Source organism: Alligator sinensis, unplaced genomic scaffold, assembly GCF_000455745.1.
Source record: "Alligator sinensis unplaced genomic scaffold, ASM45574v1 scaffold777_1, whole genome shotgun sequence".
NCBI lineage: Eukaryota > Metazoa > Chordata > Crocodylia > Alligatoridae > Alligator > Alligator sinensis.
Genome location: NW_005841882.1, coordinates 4,002,181 through 4,024,361, shown reverse-complemented (window position 1 = coordinate 4,024,361; position 22,181 = coordinate 4,002,181). Strand labels below are relative to the sequence as shown.

The 22,181-nt window shown below is 43.7% G+C and overlaps 1 protein-coding gene and 1 long non-coding RNA gene across 5 annotated transcripts in view; one reads left to right on the top strand and one right to left on the bottom strand.

Annotated features, from left to right (window-relative positions):
* The window catches only part of CRYL1 (crystallin lambda 1), a 95,942-nt gene that overhangs the window by 66,740 nt on the left and 7,021 nt on the right, over window positions 1-22,181 (bottom strand). For both annotated transcript variants that reach the window (XM_006017636.3, XM_025196635.1), the window contains exon 3: window positions 7,523-7,649. In XM_006017636.3, the coding sequence (XP_006017698.1) occupies window positions 7,523-7,649 (127 nt within the window). The remainder of the gene's footprint in view (window positions 1-7,522; window positions 7,650-22,181) is intronic.
* On the top strand, window positions 390-21,638 carry LOC112549220. Of its 3 annotated transcripts, XR_003092592.1 has the most exons (5): window positions 390-514; window positions 999-1,158; window positions 8,477-8,649; window positions 19,428-19,493; window positions 19,597-21,638. It is a non-coding gene; the product is annotated as an uncharacterized LOC112549220 (long non-coding RNA). The 3 variants fall into 3 exon arrangements; XR_003092593.1 differs by lacking the exon at window positions 19,428-19,493; XR_003092591.1 differs by lacking the exons at window positions 19,428-19,493; window positions 19,597-21,638 and adding an exon at window positions 17,732-18,215.

The following is a 22,181-nucleotide window of genomic DNA, read 5'->3' as shown; positions in this document are numbered from 1 at the left end:
TCACAGGATTGGCTTGAATTCATTTATCTTGTGCCACTGGCCACAAATTCAGTGCAGAAACAGAGTAACAGAAAATATGTTCCATAGTGGACTTGGATTAGACGCATCTTAGATACTGAACTTAAGAAAGTATAAAACAAAACCCTTCCCTCAAAGTGAAAATTTTGTGAAAGCAGTCTCATCTAGTTTTGGTTTACTTAGGAGTCACATAAGACAAAGGGTATTTAAGTTTACTTGCACATCTCTTTTGGTAAGCAAAGATTTGCATCAATTCTAATAATATTTAAAAAGTAAATGGAGGAAAGAGTTTACTTAGTAACCAGCGGTTACTGAGTAACCCAGAGTCATTACTGGCCATGATGAATGATAGAATTTTAAACAAAAACAGAGTTCAAAGGAACCATTTTGGCAGATGCGTACTATGCATTGAAGAAATCATGCTGAATATCAAGCAGCAAGATCTTAAAATTGGAGAAAATACGTTCCCAAAACTGAAAGACTCCTGGGTAAACAAGTAAGTATCATACTCTCCTAGCATTGCAAAGGAGCTTGTACATTTAATGCTACATGCTAGTTAAGTCTGTATTATAACTTGGGTAGATTTAAGGCTAGAGAGATTATTTCTTCACATTTTATGGATGTTAGAAACTGCATGTTCCTATTCTCCTCACCTAATGCACATAGGTTAACAAACTTTTAGCCAAATACATAGCGTGTCTAACTTTAGCTCTTACAGTAAGAGACAGGTCTGACTAATTAATACATTTTATCATCTTGCCTGTCTTCCTTTTGATTGAAAAAAAGAATTGAAAAAATTAATAAGCTAATAACTGTAAAAAATAAGAGAAACTCCAAATCTTTACACTTATTAACCAAAATAAGATTCACAACATTTTCATAATCTTAAATAATTTTGGATCTTTCACTGATATTTATTTATTGTAATAAAATGCTCAAAGCAGGTTGTAATTATATATGCTCATTTTTTAAATCCTCAGGACAGAGAAGATAATTCTACAGTGATCAATTTCTTCAAGAATGGAAGAAACCTTGCCAACACACTATTTGCTTGTGACAGAAAACAGAGACTACAGAGTGCCAAGCACCCCTTTTTCCATGTTTCAATGCACAGCTGGTAGCATCTGACCCAACCTGATAGTAAGTAACCACACTTGCTCTATGACCATATTTTGTTTTTATATATGGTTTTTTATTGGGTTACAGACATTTATCATGATATATAAAATATAATTACCATGCATTATTTTGTCAGTAAACAGCTGTCAAAAGTTGACCATTTCAGGATGCTAAACTTTTTTTCTTAAAATTAATGTTTGTTGCATCTCTTCCACCTGTATAGTCAGATGCCTTGGTTACTACAGCCCAGATTCAAGATGAAAAGGGAAGCAGGTTTATATCTCCTATTCAATTGCAAGAAGGTATAATTTTGAAGAATTCAAATAGTCTCTTTAAATTAGTGATTCTCAACCAGGGAACACAAGTAAGCATGCATGCATGAGCACTTTATGTTAATACTTTGAACCAAGCTAATCAAACCTAATTTGTATTCAAAAGAATTTCAGCCAGGAATGTCAAAAACACATGGGAAAACTAAAGATGGAACAATGAAAAGGCAGATCTGCTCTTGAAATTTGCAGTAGGTTTTCTGTGTCTATATTAAGACCAATAACTGTGGTGCCACTAGAGCATACCACTGCACCGTTACTCCCCAATTAAAGAAATATTTTTCTCTTCGCTGCGTGGCTACACAGGAGAGTCAGACTTTGAAAAAGAGCTCTGAATTCTAGCCAGACATTCTGTAATGCACTGTTCCACTCCTGAGGTTCATGGATTCCCACTGGATGGCCATGTATTTTGGGTTTTAAATGAAAATATTCTTCTTATTCCATCCCACCATCCATTTTTGATGAATGTATAATAATTCATATACTTGAATACTAGGCAATCTAAACTAGGGGTCAGCAACATTTTTGGGCAGAGTGCCAAAAATACCTGCAACCTCAACTTGTAAGACATTGGCATGCCAGGTGGATGGCAGGGGAGCCACAAGGGGCCAGATCCTTGTTGTGATAGTGTAGCCCTGGCCCCTTCCCAGCCATTTGCCCCAAGGTGCATGTACCAAGCAAAATGCCTTCACATGCCATGCTCTGGCACCCATGCCAGGGGTTGCCTACCCCTGCTCTAGACAAATATGACATCACCCTTACGACACCTCAGACTAAGAGCTGTTTGTCTCCATATAAGCAACATATACTGCTTACTGGAAGTGATTCCCTGCAGTGTGTCTCCTCTGTGATGCAGTTGGACCACCTGGTTGCAATTCTGTCAGCTCCTCGGTCTTTGGAAAGTAGTCTTTCTCCGTGTCTGCAGTGGTCATGAAATCAGAGGGTTTGGGATTATTACTGCCATGGGTGCTTTCAGTGTTCTTTGGTGATCTCCATCAAACGCAGAGGTTTAATTTTAGGTTCCCTCGCAAATATACAGTCCAGCTCAAAGTAGCTGTAGATGCTGCAAGTTCTCCAAAAGTCATGGTCATCCCTTACACTTTTTTTCAACCAGGTTAAGTTCTTTTCTTTTATTTAGCACTGGCTTCAATATGTGTTGCGCTTCCCTCATTCATTTGTTCAGACAGACACATATATATCTGAATTCTAGCCATTCCAGTGCACAGATAGGCCTGCACATATTCCTTTCCCAAAAAACAATGAAGTCTAGAACCTCAGTACGAGGGATAGCTGTTCAACACACAGGAGTGTGACAGTCATATGGACAACCTCAGTACTGGGGTCACAGGAGGACAGTAACTGGTTGTGTGCCAGTGTTTAAACAGGTGAGTCAGGATGATCCTGGAACAGCAAGGGCACACAAACATGCAATCCAGGCATCCTGAAAAACTGTGTAGGATACTGGTGGGAGGATTTAGGAGATACTCAAGAGCTACTTTGGGATAAGTACGTCTCCACCCCTACTTTGCTGCAGATGAGCCCATCCTGCACTTCAGCAGACTTGCTTCCCAAGTGCGTTTAAACGCACATGTTCAAATACCACATGATTCACTACAACACTTGTGTTTGGGGAAAGAAAATTCTTTAATGCAAAATGACTTAAGTTTAATCTGAGACAATGTCAAGTGTAGACAGGCCTTATATTTCAACAAGAGACAGAGATTGATCTACAGATTGTTCTGACTGAGCCACCGGTAAGCTAACAGAACGAGGCATAATGTTGCGATGTCACCTCATATGCAACTACTGAAAATAACTGGAGGAAGGATGGGAACCAGATAACATCAGATGACCTAAATAAAAAAATGTCCACAAAAGTACTGAATAAAAAACTGAAAAACACAGGTGTAGTAACAAAGGAATACTACCATGAAAGGACACTCAGGTACATACAAATGTTTACCACAGGCAGAAAGAAAACAGGGAACTTGATAGAAAAATATGGTCATGCATGTTCACACACTTGCACTCAAAAGGTCAGATCCAGACATGCAGGCACGTTCAGGTTATGGCACTGCAAACCTCTTTCCAGATTTCCCGGTAGCAGTGCAAAGCCCACCAAGCAGCGCAGTGCAAAGCAGGGTACCCCCTGTGCTGAGGCACCCTGCATCTGAGCCAGCCACTAGCCAGCTGGCAGGGGGGACTGCGCCCCCCGCCCCCGCCCCCAGCCACTAGCCAGCTGGCTGGGATGCAGCGTGCCTTGAGATGGGGGTTCCACGTGCCTCAGTGCACGGGCTCTACAGTGGAGCCCCTGCCCTGAGGCACTCAGAGACAAGGGAGCAGCCAGACCAGAGCCGCCTGCTTGCTGCCCCTTCTCAAGGCACACTGCGCCCCAGTCAGCTGGGGAGTGGCTGGCTGATGCACAGGGGCTTTGCAGCATGCAGAGATGGTGAAGCAGGCAGCCCAGGGTCTCTACGTGCCGCTCCCCAGCTGGCTGGGGCACAGGGTGCCTGAGTGTGGGGGCTGCCTGCCAGCTAGACCCCACACTGAGGCTCCCTCTGCATCACATGGAGCAGTGGGACAATGTGTCCTGCTGCAAAGCGCGCAAGCAGGGGCATGCACTGCAACACAAAGTAGCAGCACAAATTTGTGCTGCTGCAAATGCAAGCCCCTGCTCATACGGACACAGCCCAAGAGTCCAACTTCTGTAACCAGCAGAACTAAGGCAAACCCTGCAGTGGGAATGGGGTTTCTTCATGAGCTACTCTGAAAAGGCACTCTAAATAACTAGCTTATAAAAATTACCAAGATGACTGAAAAATGCAACCATTACACCCTTTAAGTATTTTGTAAGTGCTTAATGATCCTGAATAATAGCTACAGCATTCTGTGGCCTACAAACTGCATTAGTAGAAACACCTATTACAGAGCCACACAGAGGAAGGTAGTAGGCCATGTTGCTCTAAAGTCAGGCAGAAGTAAAGGCAGAGTCGTACCTTAGAGACTAACTAGTTCAGAGAGGCATAAGCTTTCATAAGTGATAGCCTCCTTCATCAGACACTATAAAATCCACATTGTAAGGGTTTGTAAAGACTGATGAAATAGATGTTCAGAAGGAGGCATTGTTGGGGGTCTTGGCTCATGGCCATTTACCTTATTATTATTTATATACTATTTGCATGTTATGAACAACGAATGCTTTGCTAGATCTGTGTCATGACACTGACAGTTCAGGTATAACTTACTCATTTTTTTATATGACAACTTAATTCCTATCTTAGCTACTGTAATTCTTCTCGGAACCAAAGAAACAAAAACAACTACTCAAATATCCCAAAATGTAATAACAACACGTATAAATGGGACATTTGATGCTTGCTAAAAATCACTAGCTCTTAAAATGGCAGGAAAATCTCTAGCATATGATACTGTACAGATAAACACTAACTCAGTACAGTGAGAGCCAGCATCCTGACAGAGACATTTTGTACTTTACTACAGTTAAAAGATATGCTGCAGTGCTCCAGTTCCTGAAATATCAGATTACTGTACTCAAGATCTACCATTTGTTTTTCAGAGCAAGTAACTTCATTACTAATGCCTGTTCAACTTCAGTCACAGAGCCCAAAAAGGATAAAACTACATTACTTAACTAACCCCACATTACCCAGTTTTGCAATTTTCTTCATGAGTGACATCAGTTTGGCCAGGCAGTGCTACAAAGAGGATGGAACAACCCTACAGGACAGTGCAATTCTATGGCAAACATGGTTAACATGATCTTTCAATAGAGAAACAGGGAAATAGCATATTAGAGCAGGGAGGGGATTTTTACCTCAGTATGGGGCACTGAAAAGACTAGAATAGCACATACAATGCTAGCATCCACATTTTTTAAATGCTAACATTGAAAATGAAGCAAAACAAATCATAAAAAAATTATTCAAGAGCTGGAGAAAATGCCCTGTTGTTGAATACTTAAAGGGCTCAAGCTATTTAATTTAATAAAAAAGACTGAAATGACTTGAGCAATATGCAAGTAACTTCATAGTGAGATAAAATTAATATTAATGAGCTCTTTAATCAAGCAAAGAAATGCACAAGAACCCATGCCTGGAAGTGAAAGCCTGACATTCACATTAGAAAAAGCACTTATTTTCAAGCCATAAGGATGAGTGACCATTGGGACAAACTACTTAGGGAAGTGGTGGGTTTTCTACCTCAATGTGTTCAAATAAAGACAGGACTTCAGAACAGGATTCTAAATTCTTGTGCGTTTCTGGAAGATAATTGCTTTTTCATCAGCTTTTTCTTCATTATGCGCCAGAATTGTTTTAAAAAATCAGGTATCTTCCTGCTAAAATTAGAGTTCCCATCTTCCATTCAGCCACCTGGCTATCCACCTTGCCCCTCCTGCCCAGAAGGTTCTGGATAGGGTCACACAGAAGACCTGTGCCATTCACTTTGCAGATGCAATTTCATAGGTTGTGTCAGCATGGCTCCCCTTGGCCCTGTAATTCATTGGAAGTGCTGATTTTCCAGCAGTCACTTCTCTTCTGAATATCTGAGCTACTGCATATTTTGGCAGAAGTTTGGTCAATGTTCAATTATATTCCACTTCTGAGACTGGACATGTTGATAGTGCTCCAAAACAAGTTTGATTACAGGAGAGCCAGAACAAAAACACAGAACTAAATGAGTGTTTGAGAGTGCACTGATATTGTAGTTTTAATACTGTTGTAGATGTCACATGTACATGTTCTTAATCATCAACTTCTATTCTACATGGTTAAATTATATGTATTTTGTGACTTTGTAACACTTTCTCCTCAGTAAGCTATTTTTAAAAATCCTTTATATGTTGACTCTGACAACATTAGAGTTTTTGTGGAATGTGACATTTCATGATAGTTTTCTCCTCATCCATGTCCATCATCTTTAAAAAAAAGGGAGATTAACCTTTTGAGAAAGAGTACTAAGGATATAATAATCTAATGACATGGACACATTTCCATACAGAAATGCCTAACCTTGGCATATTGGGAAAAGTGCGTTTATAGTTAAACTTCTATTGCAATAAGACTATCGAGAACCAAATTCACAAATGCCAAAATGCTACAAATAACATATAGGCTGTAATAAGGCTAGGGAAACTTCAGAACAAGAAATAGGAACTTTGAACATTTGGTGTTCAGTGGGCGCATCTATACATGCAATTGATGCATCTAAATTTTCTGTGAAGAAAATCCAGGCACATTAAATTGCATCCCCCACACACATCTGAACATGCTCCTGTCAGGAACAAATTTGCTTCTGATGGGAGTGATTCAGACTAGGGCTGCTCCTGCCCAGCCTGCCCCCCTGCAGCAGCCAGGGAGAACTCCAGGCTCCTCCTCATCTATATTTGCATATGGCAAAGGACACAGTATAAACACTTATATCAAACAGATTTTTCCAACTTAAATAGTTGCTTGATATATCAGGAATAAACCACTGATTAATTTGAGACTCCACTTGGTTAAATTATAACCCAAGAAAGCAAAATTTCCAAACCTTAAGTAGGTGAGAGTACAAAAAGTTTCACTTGATTTTACTAGTTTGCTCTGAAGTTCAGTTACACAGTCCTCTATAGAACATTTTACCCTAAAAATAGTTTATAAATGCAGAATGTTAAATAGAGAAGCATATGGTTGATTAAAACATTTTTTGTATTTGTTCAAAATCAAAAAAGCAAACAGAATTAGAACTTAAAAGATAAAATGGTCTATCAGTTGAACTAGCACTTTAAAAATATACACAGTTTGGAGTATAATTGACTTCTGGTCTCATATCATATGTTTTGAAATGGTCTACCGGAAGGATTAAGTCCTACAGGAAATGAGATACAGTAGATGCAAGGAATACTGATCTGAATTAGTCTAATAACTATGAGATAATATTTAGGTCTAAAATCATCAAAATTTATTTGCTGTTTTAACTGAGGTTGGCTAGAACATATTAGTAAGGCCAGATGAAATACCTGTTTTTTGCTAGGAACAGTCAAGTATTTAACTTACCTGAATGAAAGTGGCACCCTCTAGTGCTTCTTTTAAGTCTGAACAGCCATGGATGAGAGAAAACTGCTTCTCTGCGCTCAGCGTTCCTTTCAGCATTCCTGACTTTTCCAGCTCTCTCATTTGCTTGCTAACAGAAATAGAACACACATATAGTTATACTACCAGCTCTTTTTACTACTTCAGAACCACAGTTAAGTCCTTCAAATCTAAAAACATATAATAACCTTACTGTGTTTTGGCTACTTTGCAATGCCACCTTAGGTACATTTAATAAGTTTTAAAAAGTGTTGCCAACAGTTTGAATCCTCTCAGGTAAAGGAAAGGCAAGACAGAGAGAACAGAGGGGAAACCAACAGGATAGAAGTGGTAGAGAAATGCACACGACCTGGCCTTAAACTATTATTCTATTTGTAAATCATGTATGAAAATTGCTTAAGTTTCTTAGAGCACAGCTTGTGCCACTTGTCAGTATTATCAATCCCTAAATAACAGCAATTTCTGTATTAAAAGTACGGTTTGGGAGACGACTAGTTCAACAAGGAAAGCATTCTATGGTAGAAAAGCCTAGTTTGATAGGGAAAATATTCTATGGAGAAATAAGTTAAGAAGTTTTATAAAGTATAGAAGGCAGAAAAAAATGCACCCTCCAGCTGCTCAGAGAGCAGAAAAAGTAGACTACCAACTGACAGTGCAAGACTTGTGCTTTAATTTGTACATGTGATCTTGCATACAGAAATATCCTAATTAGCCATGTGTACATCCAGTTACATTATTTGGGCAAGGAATCATGATAGTTAAATCAGGCCATGCAATCCTACGTATTAATTTCCTTTTAATGTGATGCAAAAATGTTTATACAAGCCAGGTTCAATTCCACCTGTACTTCAGACCTCCTTTCACTTGTTGTGTCCATCCAGCCTCAATGGTCTGTCCTTTTCCTCTTATTATTTCTAGTGCATAAGGCTCCAGCAGAAGATTGGGTCTCTGGTGCCTTTCCTTAAGCACCATAAAAAACACACAGCAAGAGTTACCACACTGAAGACCTTATCCAAGTAAACCAGACAGTGGGTAAAATGAATTGCCTGGAGGCACAGCAGGTCTGTGGCAGAGCCAGAAACAGACTGCAGGTACCTAGGGTCCCTTCTCGTCTTTTTTTTTTAAACAACTGCTATATAATCCTCTTGGAAACAGAATGGATATTGCCACCCTTAGACACGTGTAGTACAGTAAAAGCTGCGTTATCCACCACCTTACAAGCTGGCAAGCTCTATTAGCCCACATGAAAGGTAAAAGCAAAACCAGAAGCGCTTCCAGTTTCGCTGAGCCCCCACAGCCCGGGGCATAGCAGCCTGCATGGGTCCTGCCTCCTTGTCCCTTGGGGCCCATAGGAGAGGCGGCGATGTAGCAGGAAGGGCAGCGATGCGGCGGGAGGAGTGGCGACGCCCCAGACGTGGTGGGAGAGGCGGCGGCCTGAACAGGCAAAGACGCCTGTCCAGGCCTTTCAGTTAACCAGCATATTTTGTTATCCAGCATCCCCTATTCCCCATGGGTGCCGGATAACAAAGCTTTTACTATATATCCTAGTGAGAGCCCTGGGCTGCTAAAGTACTAATGTTCTGTTTGCAGTGGTAGCAGATGACAGAACAAGGAGCAATGGTCTCAAGTTGCAGCAAGGGAAATTTAAGTTGGGTATTAGGAAAAAACTCTCACTAGGAGAGTGGTGAAACACTGGAACAGGTTACCTAGAGAGGTGGTGGAATCTCCATCCTTGGAGGTTTTTAAGACCCAGCTTGACAAAGCCCTGGCTGGGATGCTCTAGTTAGGGATATTCCTGCTTTGACCAGGAAGTTGGGTTGGACTAGCCCCCTTGAGGTCCCTTCCAACCCTCATTTTCTATGATTCTGTATCTGTTCCCTGACCAAGCTGCTGCTCTCCTTTCTGCTTCCTGCCTTGTGCTCCCTACCTGATTGGATGCTCTGCTTTATGCTTCCTGTCCTATTTACCACTGTGCTGTCTATCCCCTTCCCAATCTGCTACCTGCCACATACAGGCTGCCTATGCCACTTCTGGCATTCATGTGGTAGGTTGACCACCCCTGCAATAAGGGATTTGTTATCAATCTTATTCCCTCACTTTAAAAGGTATATTAACTCATGGCTGAACCAAATTAACAAAATGGAGCAAACTATGTCTTGGGGGTAGAAAAGCATGAAGCCACTTCTGACCTGGAATGTGCCATATGTTTATCTGTACTCTGGCTTGTCATTTTTAATAGCTCTTTTCCTACTGATTTTAGCCTTTTCTTTAAAATAGATTCAAGTAATTGTTGTGACTATCTCTAGGAAAGCCTTATTATATAATACCCTACAGTGCCAAGAATGAGAGATAAAAATGGATCAATTACAGCAATTTTTAGCTTCTACTCTAAGAAGTGCTGTGCAAGTCTGGATAAACAGACAGACACTGACATTCCTATTGGGTCTCAGGTGGCAGTATTACAAATTGAATCCTATAATTCATTCTTTTATGAAGGAACAAAACCAGAAACTTGGAAGGGGCACAACATTTTTTAAGTCAGTTTGACTTAAGGGAGTTTTGGGGAGCAATTCAGCATATTAAAGATCCTAATTTTATATAAGGACTGAAACTTTTCTCCTGTTCGTAAGTTTTCACATTTATGCTCTGCAGGCCAAACAGGCACTGAATTCAGCCCTTTCCAACTCCTGAAACTTAGAACGGCCAAAAATTCTCTGATGGAATGTTTTTCAGAGAATGCCATTTTGTCATAATCAAAGCGTTTCATAGGGACAGTTTGATTTCAGAGTTTTAACAGAACTCAGGCATGTTTTCAAACCTGCCTGGCTCTCTGCCAGCTCGTCTGCCTGGCTCCTCAACAGTTCAACCTGGCTGCTGGGGAGTCCAGACTTCCAAGCTACTGTCTCTTCAGAAGCTGTCTGGTAGGGATAGAGAGCAGAGAGCTTAAAAGCTCCAGGCGCCCAGGCTCCACTGCCAGGTGCCTGGTGGCCTGTCACATCGAGGATCCCCAAAGCTCGGAAGGCAGCTGGAGAGGCATTCCAAAAGGAAGCCAGGAGCTCAAGAGATCCAATTCTAATGCAAGCCAGGACATCCAAGCTTCTGGCACCCCCACATCTTGCAGGATAGACTGTTTTAAGGAATCAGCAGTCCATCTCCCAAAAACCAAGACTCCTAGCTCAGCCACAACTTCCAGCTTCTGGTTTATCCTCAACATGTCGGGTAGGATACCAAGAGACAAAGCAGCCCGGAAAGTCTCAGTATACAACTATACTTCCTATTCACTATCCCACTCAGCACTATGTCAAAGTATGCTGTGCACTGCATGTGTGTTATCTCCTGAATCAGCAGCCTCACAGCAGCAGACAGGCTAAATAGCTCTACCTCTTATCTAGGGATGTAAATAGCAATTAAGTAAGTACCCTTTTAAACTCCCCTAATGTTATCAGTTAAACAGTTAACCAGTAACATGTATTCAGCTGGGATCGGCCCCTACCTGTACTCACTTGTTCTCTGGGTGGCAGCAGTGGGCTGGGAAAGCGCCTCACCTGCTGAAGTAGCCCATGGCTTTATGGGACTGTGGTGAGGTTTGCTGCTGTGCCTGCAGCCATTCCCAGCCCCGGGCAGCCAAGTGCTGGTGGCAGCAGCAAGCTGGGAAAGCCCCTTGCCCACTGCTGCCACTGGTGTCCAGCTGCCCAGGAGCAGGAGCTTCAGGGTGCACAGAGCCCTAGCCTGACTCATTGCTGGCAGCAGGAACACCTGTGCCTCGGGGCAGATGATGGGGAAGGAGCCAGGGCTATACTGCCACAAGAAGAATCGTGCCCCTCGCAGTTTCCCTGCCATCCATCCCAAGGTACACTTGCACCAATCACTGGCAATGAGCTAGGCCGGGGCTCCACAAACCAGCGCAGCTGCTTGAAGCCTCCCCACTACCTGCCGCAAGCAGCCTGGACTCCAGGCAGGCCCCTGCTGCCAACCACAGAACCCAGGCTGCTTGTGGTAGGCAGCAGGGAGGCTGCAAGCAGCTACACTGGAGTCCATGGAGCCCCAGTTGAGCTCATTGCTGGTGGCAGGTGCATGCACACCTCAGAGTGGACAGCAGGGAAAGGGCCAGGCCTGCGCTGCCACAAGAAGGACCAGGCCCCTCTTGGCTCCCCACATTACTAGGTACTAGCCCCTCCTCCCCCTTCTTGCTCCTCCCTCCTTCCTTCTTGCCTGCCCTGCCTCCTTCAGAGACATTGCACCGTTTCCCTTTCCCCCATTCTTCTCTACTGAACTGCTCCCCACCCCATGCTAAATGATAACTGGTGAGATATTATTAGTTATCAACATGTAAGCATTTAACCATTCACATCCCTACTCTCATCAGAGATAAATACTTAAAGGCAAAAGTTGTTGTGGGTGAGGAAGATACTGTGATACTCAGAAGCTTATCTAAAGTTGTGCACAAACATTCAAATAATCCAAGAGAATTCTCCCGGTTTTGTTCTCCTGGTAGAAAAACTTACTCAAAGCCCCATGTACAGATATTCAAATGTTGAGGCCCTGAAGACTGGAGAGCTTGCAGTGCTAATACTGCAGCAGAGGGGTGACAGGGCTGTGTACATATTCTAGCACTAGCCAACTGCTTGTCAAGAATGACCGGGGGGGTGGGGGGGGGAGGAAGGGGGCTGGGATGCAGTGCCACCACCTAACATCCCATGCTGACACTCTTCTGCCTCTTGCAGGGAGCGGGGTGGGGAAGCTGAGGCCAGCACCGCTGGCCACAGCTCCCCCACCCCCTGCCTGGTCCTCAGCACCACTTCGGAATCATGATGGCACTCCCCCATGCTCGGAGCACTCCAATTGTCTGTTTCCATCAGCCAATCAGAGTGCAAATAAAGCATTATGGACAGACAGACAGACTTAGGCTTTTATAGCATTAGATACTCTGCAGGCTCCCTTAGTACGCCTAACAACAGATGGCAGCAGTACGTAGGGCAGCCCTGATGGGCAGTCTGGGCTAGCCAGTTGTCAGCCTGTGTTTTCCTCCAGCACAATGTGGGGATTGTGAAGGGGGGCATGTTCTGCTTTCTGCTGCAACAGCAGAGTCCAGCAAGAAACAGACACACTGTCTTCTGGGGGAGGTGGCAGGGAGGAGGAGAAAAACTATTGCACTGCCTTGCTGTTCTAATAGTGAAGAAGATTTTCCTAATATCTGATCTAAATCTACTTTGCTGCAACTTCAAGCCACTGTCTGTGTCCTACTCTCTGCAAAAAAAGAGAAACAGTGTTTTCGCTCTTCTTTAGGGGAGCCCTTCAAGTATTTGGAAGCTGCTGTCATGTTCCCTCTTAACGGCTTTTCCACAAGCTAAACATGACTATTTCCTTCAAACTCACATCATTTGGCTTCCCTTCTAAATCCTTTATTATTTTTGTGCAGCTACTTCACACGGCAAACTGATACTGAATCTGTGATCCACCAAGACTATTAGATCCTTCTTTACAGTCCTGCCAACCAGCAACGTGCCACACATTTTTTTTAATTATTGTTCTTCAAGGTACAGCTCCTTGCATTTCTCAGCATTGACCTTTATTCTGTTAGCTCCAGCCCACCTTTTCAAGCTCTCAAGATCCTTCTGAATTGCACTCCTGTCCTCCAGTATGTTTGCAATTCTTTCCACTTTTGTGTCATCTGTAAATTTGCTCAAGAAGCTCTCCATTTCAGCATCCAAATCATTAGTAAAACACATTGAACAGCACTGGGCCCAGAACAGACCTCTGGGAGACTCCACTCAAAACCTCTTGCCATTCTGACATGGATCCATTCATTATTACCCCTTGCTTGCGGCTACTGAGTCAGTTGTTTACCCATCTTATAGTAATTTTGTCTAGCTCACATTTCTCCAGTTTGATTGTAAGTAGGTCAAGTAGGACTCTGTCACAAGCTGAAGACCAAATACACTATCAACTGCATTCTCTTCTTCCACCCAACAAGTTATCTTGTCAAAAAAGTAAATCTAGTTTGTTTGGCACAATTTATTCATAGTAAATTCACACTGGCTGCTCATAATCAGTCTTTTCTACTTCTACTGCTTAAAAATGGATTACCTTGGGAAGTTACTGGAACATATCCTAAATACTGAGGTGAGGTTAACTGTTCAGTATTGCCCCGGTCCTCCTTTTTCCCCTTTTTGAAATCACATTTTTAGATTAATCGAGTCAGCTCCATATTCTAATTAGAACGCTCCAGCATGGCCTTACCATCATGCATATAAGCCCCTGTATATTTTAAAATGGCTATGGGGGCACTTTATCTAAACTTCATCAAATGAGGTTTAGATAAAGCATCCCACAGCCAATTTTAAATGTGTGGGGGATTAATACATGTGATGGTAAGGCATTTTAAATTAGAGCATTTCTCTAGGAACTGCTCTAATTAAAATACACCCCCCTCCCCCCCACACACACACCCAAGCACATGTAAAGGCAGCTCTTTCCCAGTCCTCTAGTACCTTACCTATTTCCTCTGCCAGATACTTCAATACTCTGAGGGGCAGTTTATCACCCTGCTGACTTGAATTCATTCAGACCCATCTAAAGCTCTGACTTTCTTCTGTTACCTCATCCCTCAGCTTGTCACCTTCCCTAACCAAACAGTCTTTATTAGCTGTCTGGTTGCAGCCTAATGTTTTGTAAAAACTGATGCAAAGAAGTTTTCTTGGCATCTTCTATTAAGAATTCACACTGCCTATTTAAAAATGGAACCACAGCTTCCTTGATCTTTCTTTTCTGGTCAACATATTTATACTAGCCAATTGTCCATCAAGAATGACAGGGTAGGGGGAGGAGGAGAAGAGCAGGCAGGGATGCAGCCCGTGCCCCTCCTCGTCTGGGCCCCCTCCCCCCTTCCCTCCTGCTGCTTGGGGTCTGGGCCCGCTCCCCTCCTCCCTACCACAGGTAAACCAGCTCCATCCAGCTAGCCGCTGCCTGCAATATAAATACAAGGCAGCAGAGGGTACTATGCAGCAAAGAGCATCTTTTAATAGGCAAACAGTTCTCAACATGAACAGCTTACTGAGATGAAGGATAATGTGTCAGTTTCAGTTTGTCAGAAAGATGGACAGAAGGTAAACCAGGGTGTGTTCTGGCACAATCTCAATTTAACTGTTTAGGAAATCCCTAAACTAACCTTGCTTTTTGGAAGCTGAAACACTCACTGGCCTAATCTACATTTCAAAAGAGCAGATCTAGTTAAAGAAAAAAATTGTTACTAGAATTTATTAGCACAGAGAGAATTCACTAAAGCAACATCTGAATCAATGCAACATCTGAAACAATTTTTATCTGTCTACCACTATTGTCTAGAGACCCCGACAAAGATCAAAGCTCCCTTGTGACAGGTGTTACATGAACAACAACCAGGGTCAATCCAGGATTTAACTCAAATTTAATACAAAGAATATGGAAAAGTAACAGAAATGTCACAAAAGGAAGCTTACAAGAAGTGGAAACTTGGACAAACCACTGGGGAGGAGTATAAAAGTATTGCTTGGGTGTACAGAGATAAAATCAGGAAGGCCAAAGCACAATTGAAGTTGCAGCTAGCAAGGGACATGAAGGGTAAGAAGTATGTCATCAACAAGAGGAAGATCAGGGAAAGCGTGGGTCCCTTACTGAACATGGGAAGCAACTTGGTGCCAAATGATGAGGAAAAGGCCAAAGTACTCAATGCCTGTTTATACCTCAGTCTTCACTGGCAAGGGCAACTACCAGATTAGTGCACCTGGAACACAGTTTGGGGAGAAGGTGAGCAGCCAACAGTGGCAAAAGAACAAGTTAGGAACTATTTAGAAAAGCTGGATGTGTACACGTCCATGGGGCCAGATGCAGTGCATCCGTAGGTGCTGAGGGAGTTGGCTGATGTGATTACAGAGCCACTGGCCATTATCTTTGAAAACTCACGGCAATCAGGAGAGGTCCCAGATGACTGGGAAAAGGAAAATACAGTGCCCACCTTTAAGAAAGGGAAGGAGGAGGATCCAGTACAGACTAGCCAGCTTCACCTCAGTCCCTAGAAAAATCATGGAGCAGGTCTTCCAGGAATCCATTTCTAAGCACTTGGAGGAGAAGGTGATTAGGGACAGTCAGCATGGATTCACCAAGGGCAAGTCATGCCTGACCAACCTGATTGTCAGTGGCAACGTGTAGGGGGTGCCCGGGGGTGCACATGCACCCCTGAGAGCACCGGTGCACCTCCTGACCAGCCACACTTGCCGCCCCCCCCCGCAAGCTCTGGCCAAGGAGTGGAGTGCTGTGGCGCTCCCAGAAGCGGCTGCAGCCACTTCCAGAAGTCGCATTTTATTTTTACTAAGTTTGTTTTTCCTGGCAATTCCATGCCAAAATTGTGGAGATAACCATTTTCACAGGGCTCACAGAAACTGGTTTCTTTCCGTGGTTTCTGCGAAAAATGCAAAATTGCAAATAAGGTAGATCCCTAATTATTCCCCTCTATTTAACACTAGTGAAGCTACATCTGGAGTGCAGTGACCAGTGTGTGTGCCCCCCCCCCCAGTCTACAGAAAGGATGTGGACAACTTGGTAAAGAGTCCAGCAGAGGGCAACAAAAATGGTTAGAGGACTAGGACATATGATTTTAGAGGAGAGACTGAGGGAACTGGACTCATTTAGTCTGGAGAAGAGAAGCCTGAGGGGGGATTTAATTGTAGCCTTCAACTACCTGAAGGGTAGTTCCAAAGAGGATGGAGCTAGACTGTTCTCAGTGGTGGCAGATAATAGAACAAGGAGCAATGGTCTCAAGTCAAGTTGCAGCAAGGGAAGTTTAGGTAATTACTAGGGGAAAAAAAACCCTTATCTCACTAGGTGGTTAGTAAAGCACTGGAACAGGTTACTCAGAGAAGTTGTAGAATCTCCAACCTTAGAGGTTTAAGACCTGGGTAGACAAAGCCTTGGCTGGGATGATCTAGTTGGGAATGGTCCTGCTTTGGGCAAGCGGTTAGACTAGATGACTTCCTGAGGTCCCGTCCAACCTTAATTTTCTATGATTCTAAGTTCCTTAGGTTGCACAGAAGGTCAAGGCAGAGATGTGGCAATGGAGAGACCTAAATTCAATCTTGGGCCCTAAACTTCCTCCCCTTGATACTAGCAATCACCACCATTACTTCAAATAATTTGGTTTTTTTGCTTCTTCAATGTACTAAATATTCCTTAGGGTACACCGATAAGAGATTTTTGGGGCTAATACTGATAGCCAATTTTTAAGAAGTAGCACATCAGCTGATACTGATCCAATTTCCGTACCCGCCCAGCAGCTTGGAAAGCTGCACGCAGCTGGTAAGTCTGGTGTGGTAGAAGGGAAGGGGGGAGGGAAGGGGTGTGGGGAGGCAGATCATGGTCCTCTCAGTGAGGGAGGAGTGGGGCTGGAGCAAGTGTTGCTCAGCTAGGGCAGGGCAGGCACGGGATGGAGCCGAGGCTTGTCCAGGGGGTGCAGGGTGGGGGGTGTTGGCTCCTGCTGCTGCGCACCACTGGGCCAGCGCCGCCCGCGGTCCCGGCCCCCCCCTGCCATTGCTCCCACCGCTCGTCCAGGAGGGCATGGGGGGGGACACGTGCCTCCAGATCTTTCCAGCCCAGCCTGCCCCACCCTGCGCAGATTTGGGGGCATTCCCCACCATGCCTTCCCAGATGAGCTTCGGGAGCAGCAGCGGGAGCTGCTGGATAAGCAGGCAAGTGCCAGACCAGCAGCTCCCGGACAAGCAGCACGTAGCGACAGGAGCCACCCTCCCCACAGACCCGAGATGAGCTGCAGCTCTGTCCCGCTCCTGCTCCACCCCAGCTGAGCAGCGCTTGCCCCAGTCCCTGCCCCAGCCCCACTCCTCCCTCACTGCAGGGGCCTTGATCTGCCCCCACCAGTCACTTCCATCCCCCCTCCCCTTCCCTCACACCAGACTTACCCGCTGCACACAGCTCTCCAAGCTTCTCTGCCTTGGCGCTGCGCTGCAGCTACATGCACTCATGGGCATTTAGCAGCCAAATTATTGCCCACATCAAGCCAATTTCTGATATGAACAATTGTCTTTATATCAGTACTGATCCAATATTGAACCGATGTATCAGTGCACCTCTAGTACTATACATCTCTTTAATACTTTCCTACTGTTCTTTTTTCTCTACCTGAAGACAGGCAAACTATGAGAGAGCTCAGCAACTTTTCAGAAGCATTACAGAAAAATGCTAATTCTATGCTTGCGCATTTGTTCCATGACAAAGCCAAGAGACTCCTGAAATAATCTGAAGATAAGGATCAAAATAGCTCTGTTTAAACAAAATGTATGTCCATTATAAAGGATTAAGAAATTTGATATCACTCTCTGTGCTTTACCACAAGCATTTAGTATTTTCAGCTGCTCTCCAAAAGGTAAAAACATTCTGGCATCGCAACACAAGTGAGAGGGTACAACACGATATCACTTTACTCATGCCCTGTTTCTTATCCTCTTCCTCTAAAGCAGGAGTGTCCATGGGAGTGGTCCACTGGCCAAATAGGATCCATGGACCCCTTCACAGTTGGTAGGGTAGGAAGGGACCCGGGCAGATCATCAAGTCTGACCCCCTACCATGGGCAGGAAAGAATGCTAGGGTCAAATGACCCCAACTAGGTGATTATTTAGCCTCCTTTTGAAGACCCCCAGGGTAGGAGTGAGCACCACTTCCCTTGGAAGTTGGTTCTAGATGCTAGCTGCTCTGACTGTGAAGTAGTGCTTCCTGATCTCTAGCCTGAACCTACTCTCAGTCAACTTGTGGCCATTGCTCCTGGTAGTGATCAGGGGAACAGGGTCTCTCCCATTTCACACTGGTCCCCCCTGGTTAAGTTTACAGATGGCCACCAGATCCCCTCTCAGCCTTCTCTTGTGGAGGCTGAACAGATTCAGGTCCCGTAGCCTCTCCTCATAGGGCCTGTCCTGCTGCTCCCTGATCATGCTAGTGGCCTTCCTTTGGACCCTCTCAATGCTGTCCACATCCTTCCTGAAGTGCGGCGCCCAGAACTGGATGCAGTACTCCAACTGTGGCCTGACCAATGTCGCATAGAGGGGGAGGATCACCTCCTTGGACCTGCTCCTGATGCATCTATGGATGCATGACAAGGGGTGGTTAGCCCTACTGACTGCGTCCTCATATTGGCAGCCCCTGTTCATCTTGGAATCCATAGTGACTCCAAGATCCCTTTCTGCCTCTGTGCTGACAAGAAGGGAGTTCGCCAGCCTATAGCTATGCTGCTGGTTCTCTCTCTCTAGGTGCAGTACCTTGCACTTGTCAGTATTGAATCCCATCCTGTTCTCATCCACCCACCCCTGTAACCTGTCCAGATCTAGTTGTAGCCTGTCCTTCCTTTCTATCGTGCTCACTTCTCCCACACCTTCCCGCCTCCCTACCTTGCCAGCATGACAAATTCTGTGCACATGGTGCCTGCTCCAGGATTCACACTGCATAGGGTACCTGGAGACACAGTATCCAGCATGGGTCCTGAACTGACTGAAGCAGGTATCATGTATGGTGTGCATCCTAGACTAATTGCAGCGGGCACTGTGCATCCTGGGCCATACATGGGGCTGGTCCAGCACAAGTCTTGTGTATGGCATGGGTCAACAGACCCAGAAACACACTGGGGCCTGGATGACAGGGCTCCACAGGCCAGATCCAGCCTGTGGGCTGTATCTTTGACACCCTTGCTCTAAAGCATCTAGTTGTCACTGTCAGACAGGACACTGGGATAGATGGATCTGCAGTCTGACCCAAGAAAACAATTATGTTTTTAAAGAGAATGTTGTATTACCACAAAAATTCTGTTGCTAATGATTAATATTTACTTTACTAGTTTGTCAAATGGATTATGTTCTGGGGCACAAAACAACTAACCCAATTAAGTAAGAAGAGTGTTCAGGTACTGGTTTTAATAGTTTTCTATTTTGTATCTTCTAAAATTTTAGTTAGAGGAGGGGGATTTTTCTACTAATGCTATCTTTTCTTTTCCTCAAAATAACAAGTCCCCAAATAGTACAGATTTGAAGCAGCACTCACTTCCCATAAGACAGCCCCAAACATATGAAGAATGACTACTGTTTAAAATTTCTCATCATAAATCATGGCAATGCCAACATGGATATCTCAATTCTCACACTAGCTCTTGCCAGAGCACCTGCAGAGGACTCCTCTCTAAGGAATTTCCCAGGAGATGCTTGCTGGCTAGCATACAGCAAGAATAGCAGCAGCAGCTAAAGCAGTGTTCAACAGCATCAGGAGTCAGAGTTACATTTCTCAGTGTCATGCCCCTTCAAGGATTTAGAGGACTGGAGGAAGTCAAAGGAACAGCCCTGGAGAGCAAACTATGTTTGCTATGGGATCTCAGAAAGCTCTCTACTTATTTGGATTTGGAGAATGGAGGAAGGAGTGGGGGGAAAGGAACAAATACAAGGAAACATTTTTTATTTTGTCAATGCTTTTCAAAGAAAATCAAAAGCATAAAATAAGTACAACAAAACTGCAGTAGTATCTTGAGTGATGATAAAATTGATCAAATTTGTCTGGACACTAATATCAAGGAATTAGACGAATAGGAATTGGTTGTATATCTATTACTTTATCTTGCCTCTATATCATTAAGAAGCAGTCAGAGTACAATTTTGCAAGAGTTGGCCACATTAGGAGAGTTCCCTTCTGCAAGAACACAGATCATTATGCCTATATTTTTATTTCAGACAGCTTCTTAAAACAGTGTACCTATTTCCCCCACACAATTCATTTTTTCCAATAATGTAAAACAAAATTTTTTGTATAGAACACATGAATCAGTGACCTAAGGGTGAGTTGGGGAAATGCATGTCAGCACAAGCAAGTTGTAGGATTAAATCAGGAAAAAGGTACTTATTTGTTCTTCTAACTCCCCTATCTTTAAACTTTAGCATACTGTACTCATAAACCAAAAAGGCTATTACTTGCAGGAAAGGAATTTAATGAATGGCAAAAAGTTCAACTTAATACAGAGTTCAGGAGACTTTAGCAAGCACTATGCTTTAGAACTGTTCATTAATTCCCATCAACAGAGCAGTTCTAGGTTGTCCTATCATAGCAAGTCCTCAATAAGACAGCTCCTAGTATTAGTTCTAACTGGGTGCATGTTGTTTTTAAAGCGTCCCTCCACTTCCCACTTGCTGTGTCAGGGCTTTAACTTCCCTGTGCTTGTCAACAGTTAGATGGGTAGAAAATCTGTCATGCATAGTTATGTTTTAGTAAACTTATCCCTGTTTTTGGGGTCTGCTGCATGTGTTCTCTCCACTAACACCACCAAGTTTCAACACTTCTTACTGTAGCCTCAGGTTCCATGATTCTATCAATTATTTCTTGGCATACAAGTAATCTGTTATTCAAACCACTTCCCACAAGGTATACCAGTACAGTATTTTAAAATTTCAGTTACTAATACTGTTACTGAGTCAACTTTATTGATATCCTACTTTCCCTTCAATCTCCTCTGCCATCACAGACAACCAAGATGGAAATGTCTATTTTGCACATACATACATGGAACTAAACTCAGTTATGGAAGATTTGTGAAATCCCTGAAGCGTTTTCAACCTAGTTCTCTCAGTTTCCCCTCTAATCATACTAAAAATTAAGTAATGATTAATAATACCTCCCCCTTTCAAAAATAATTTGGCAGCTGAAGTCATTCCTTAAAAACCACTGGCCCATGGTAAAAGGGATGATCTGGGAACTCTATTTTTCCAATACATTCAAATTTCTTCCAATTGTTTTTAAGCAGTTACATACATTAATTTACTGGCACATGGATGAATAGATGTTTGATACAATGGCTATAGTGGAACAAGTCCATGTAAAATGTTAAATCCTAGTATCGTCCCAATGGGGTTTTTTTCTAAACGATCATAAAGGGAGATAAGGAGATCTAATAGCACTAGTTTTATAAAGCAGAAGTAGGCATCTGTGTTTTGCAGGAAACGCATATAACAGCTGCTCCTTTCCTTTCTTCCTTGGGGGAACTATCATGCAGCGAGAGGATCAAGCCCTACATCTGCATCCAAAAACAGAGATAGTTTAGTGATTCTCAACAAGGGTGACAGGCACTACAAGAACCTTTCAAAGGTGCTGTGGCATGGGTACCACTGCCACACCCAAGTAAAAGTTCCCCACATATACGATGTAGTCAGACGAGGAAGGGCTGTGGTACACACATGCTTCTGCCTCCATTAGGGTTATCTGATCAGCCTAAGAGCAGGTGTTTCTCTTTGGACTGCTTTGTCTTGGCCCTTCCCAGTCCAACCCTGCATGGCATCTCCCAAACTGGACCAAGAAGGGCTGAGGCAAGAGCAGGTGTTTCTTCCAGCTTTCAGCTTATGAGGTAACATATGAGGAGTATATGTACGTTACAGTCTTTTCTGGTCAGGCTGTGCGCAAGGCACATGGGGCACCCTGTCTGAGGCAGTGACAGCAGCACCACCCCTGTTGCGAAACACTGAGATAAGCTGAGGCAGCACCACAGTGGTTCTCGTTAGGGGTACCACCAAATTCAAAAGTTGTGGAGAGGTGTCCTGAGTTTAACTAGTCTCAGAAA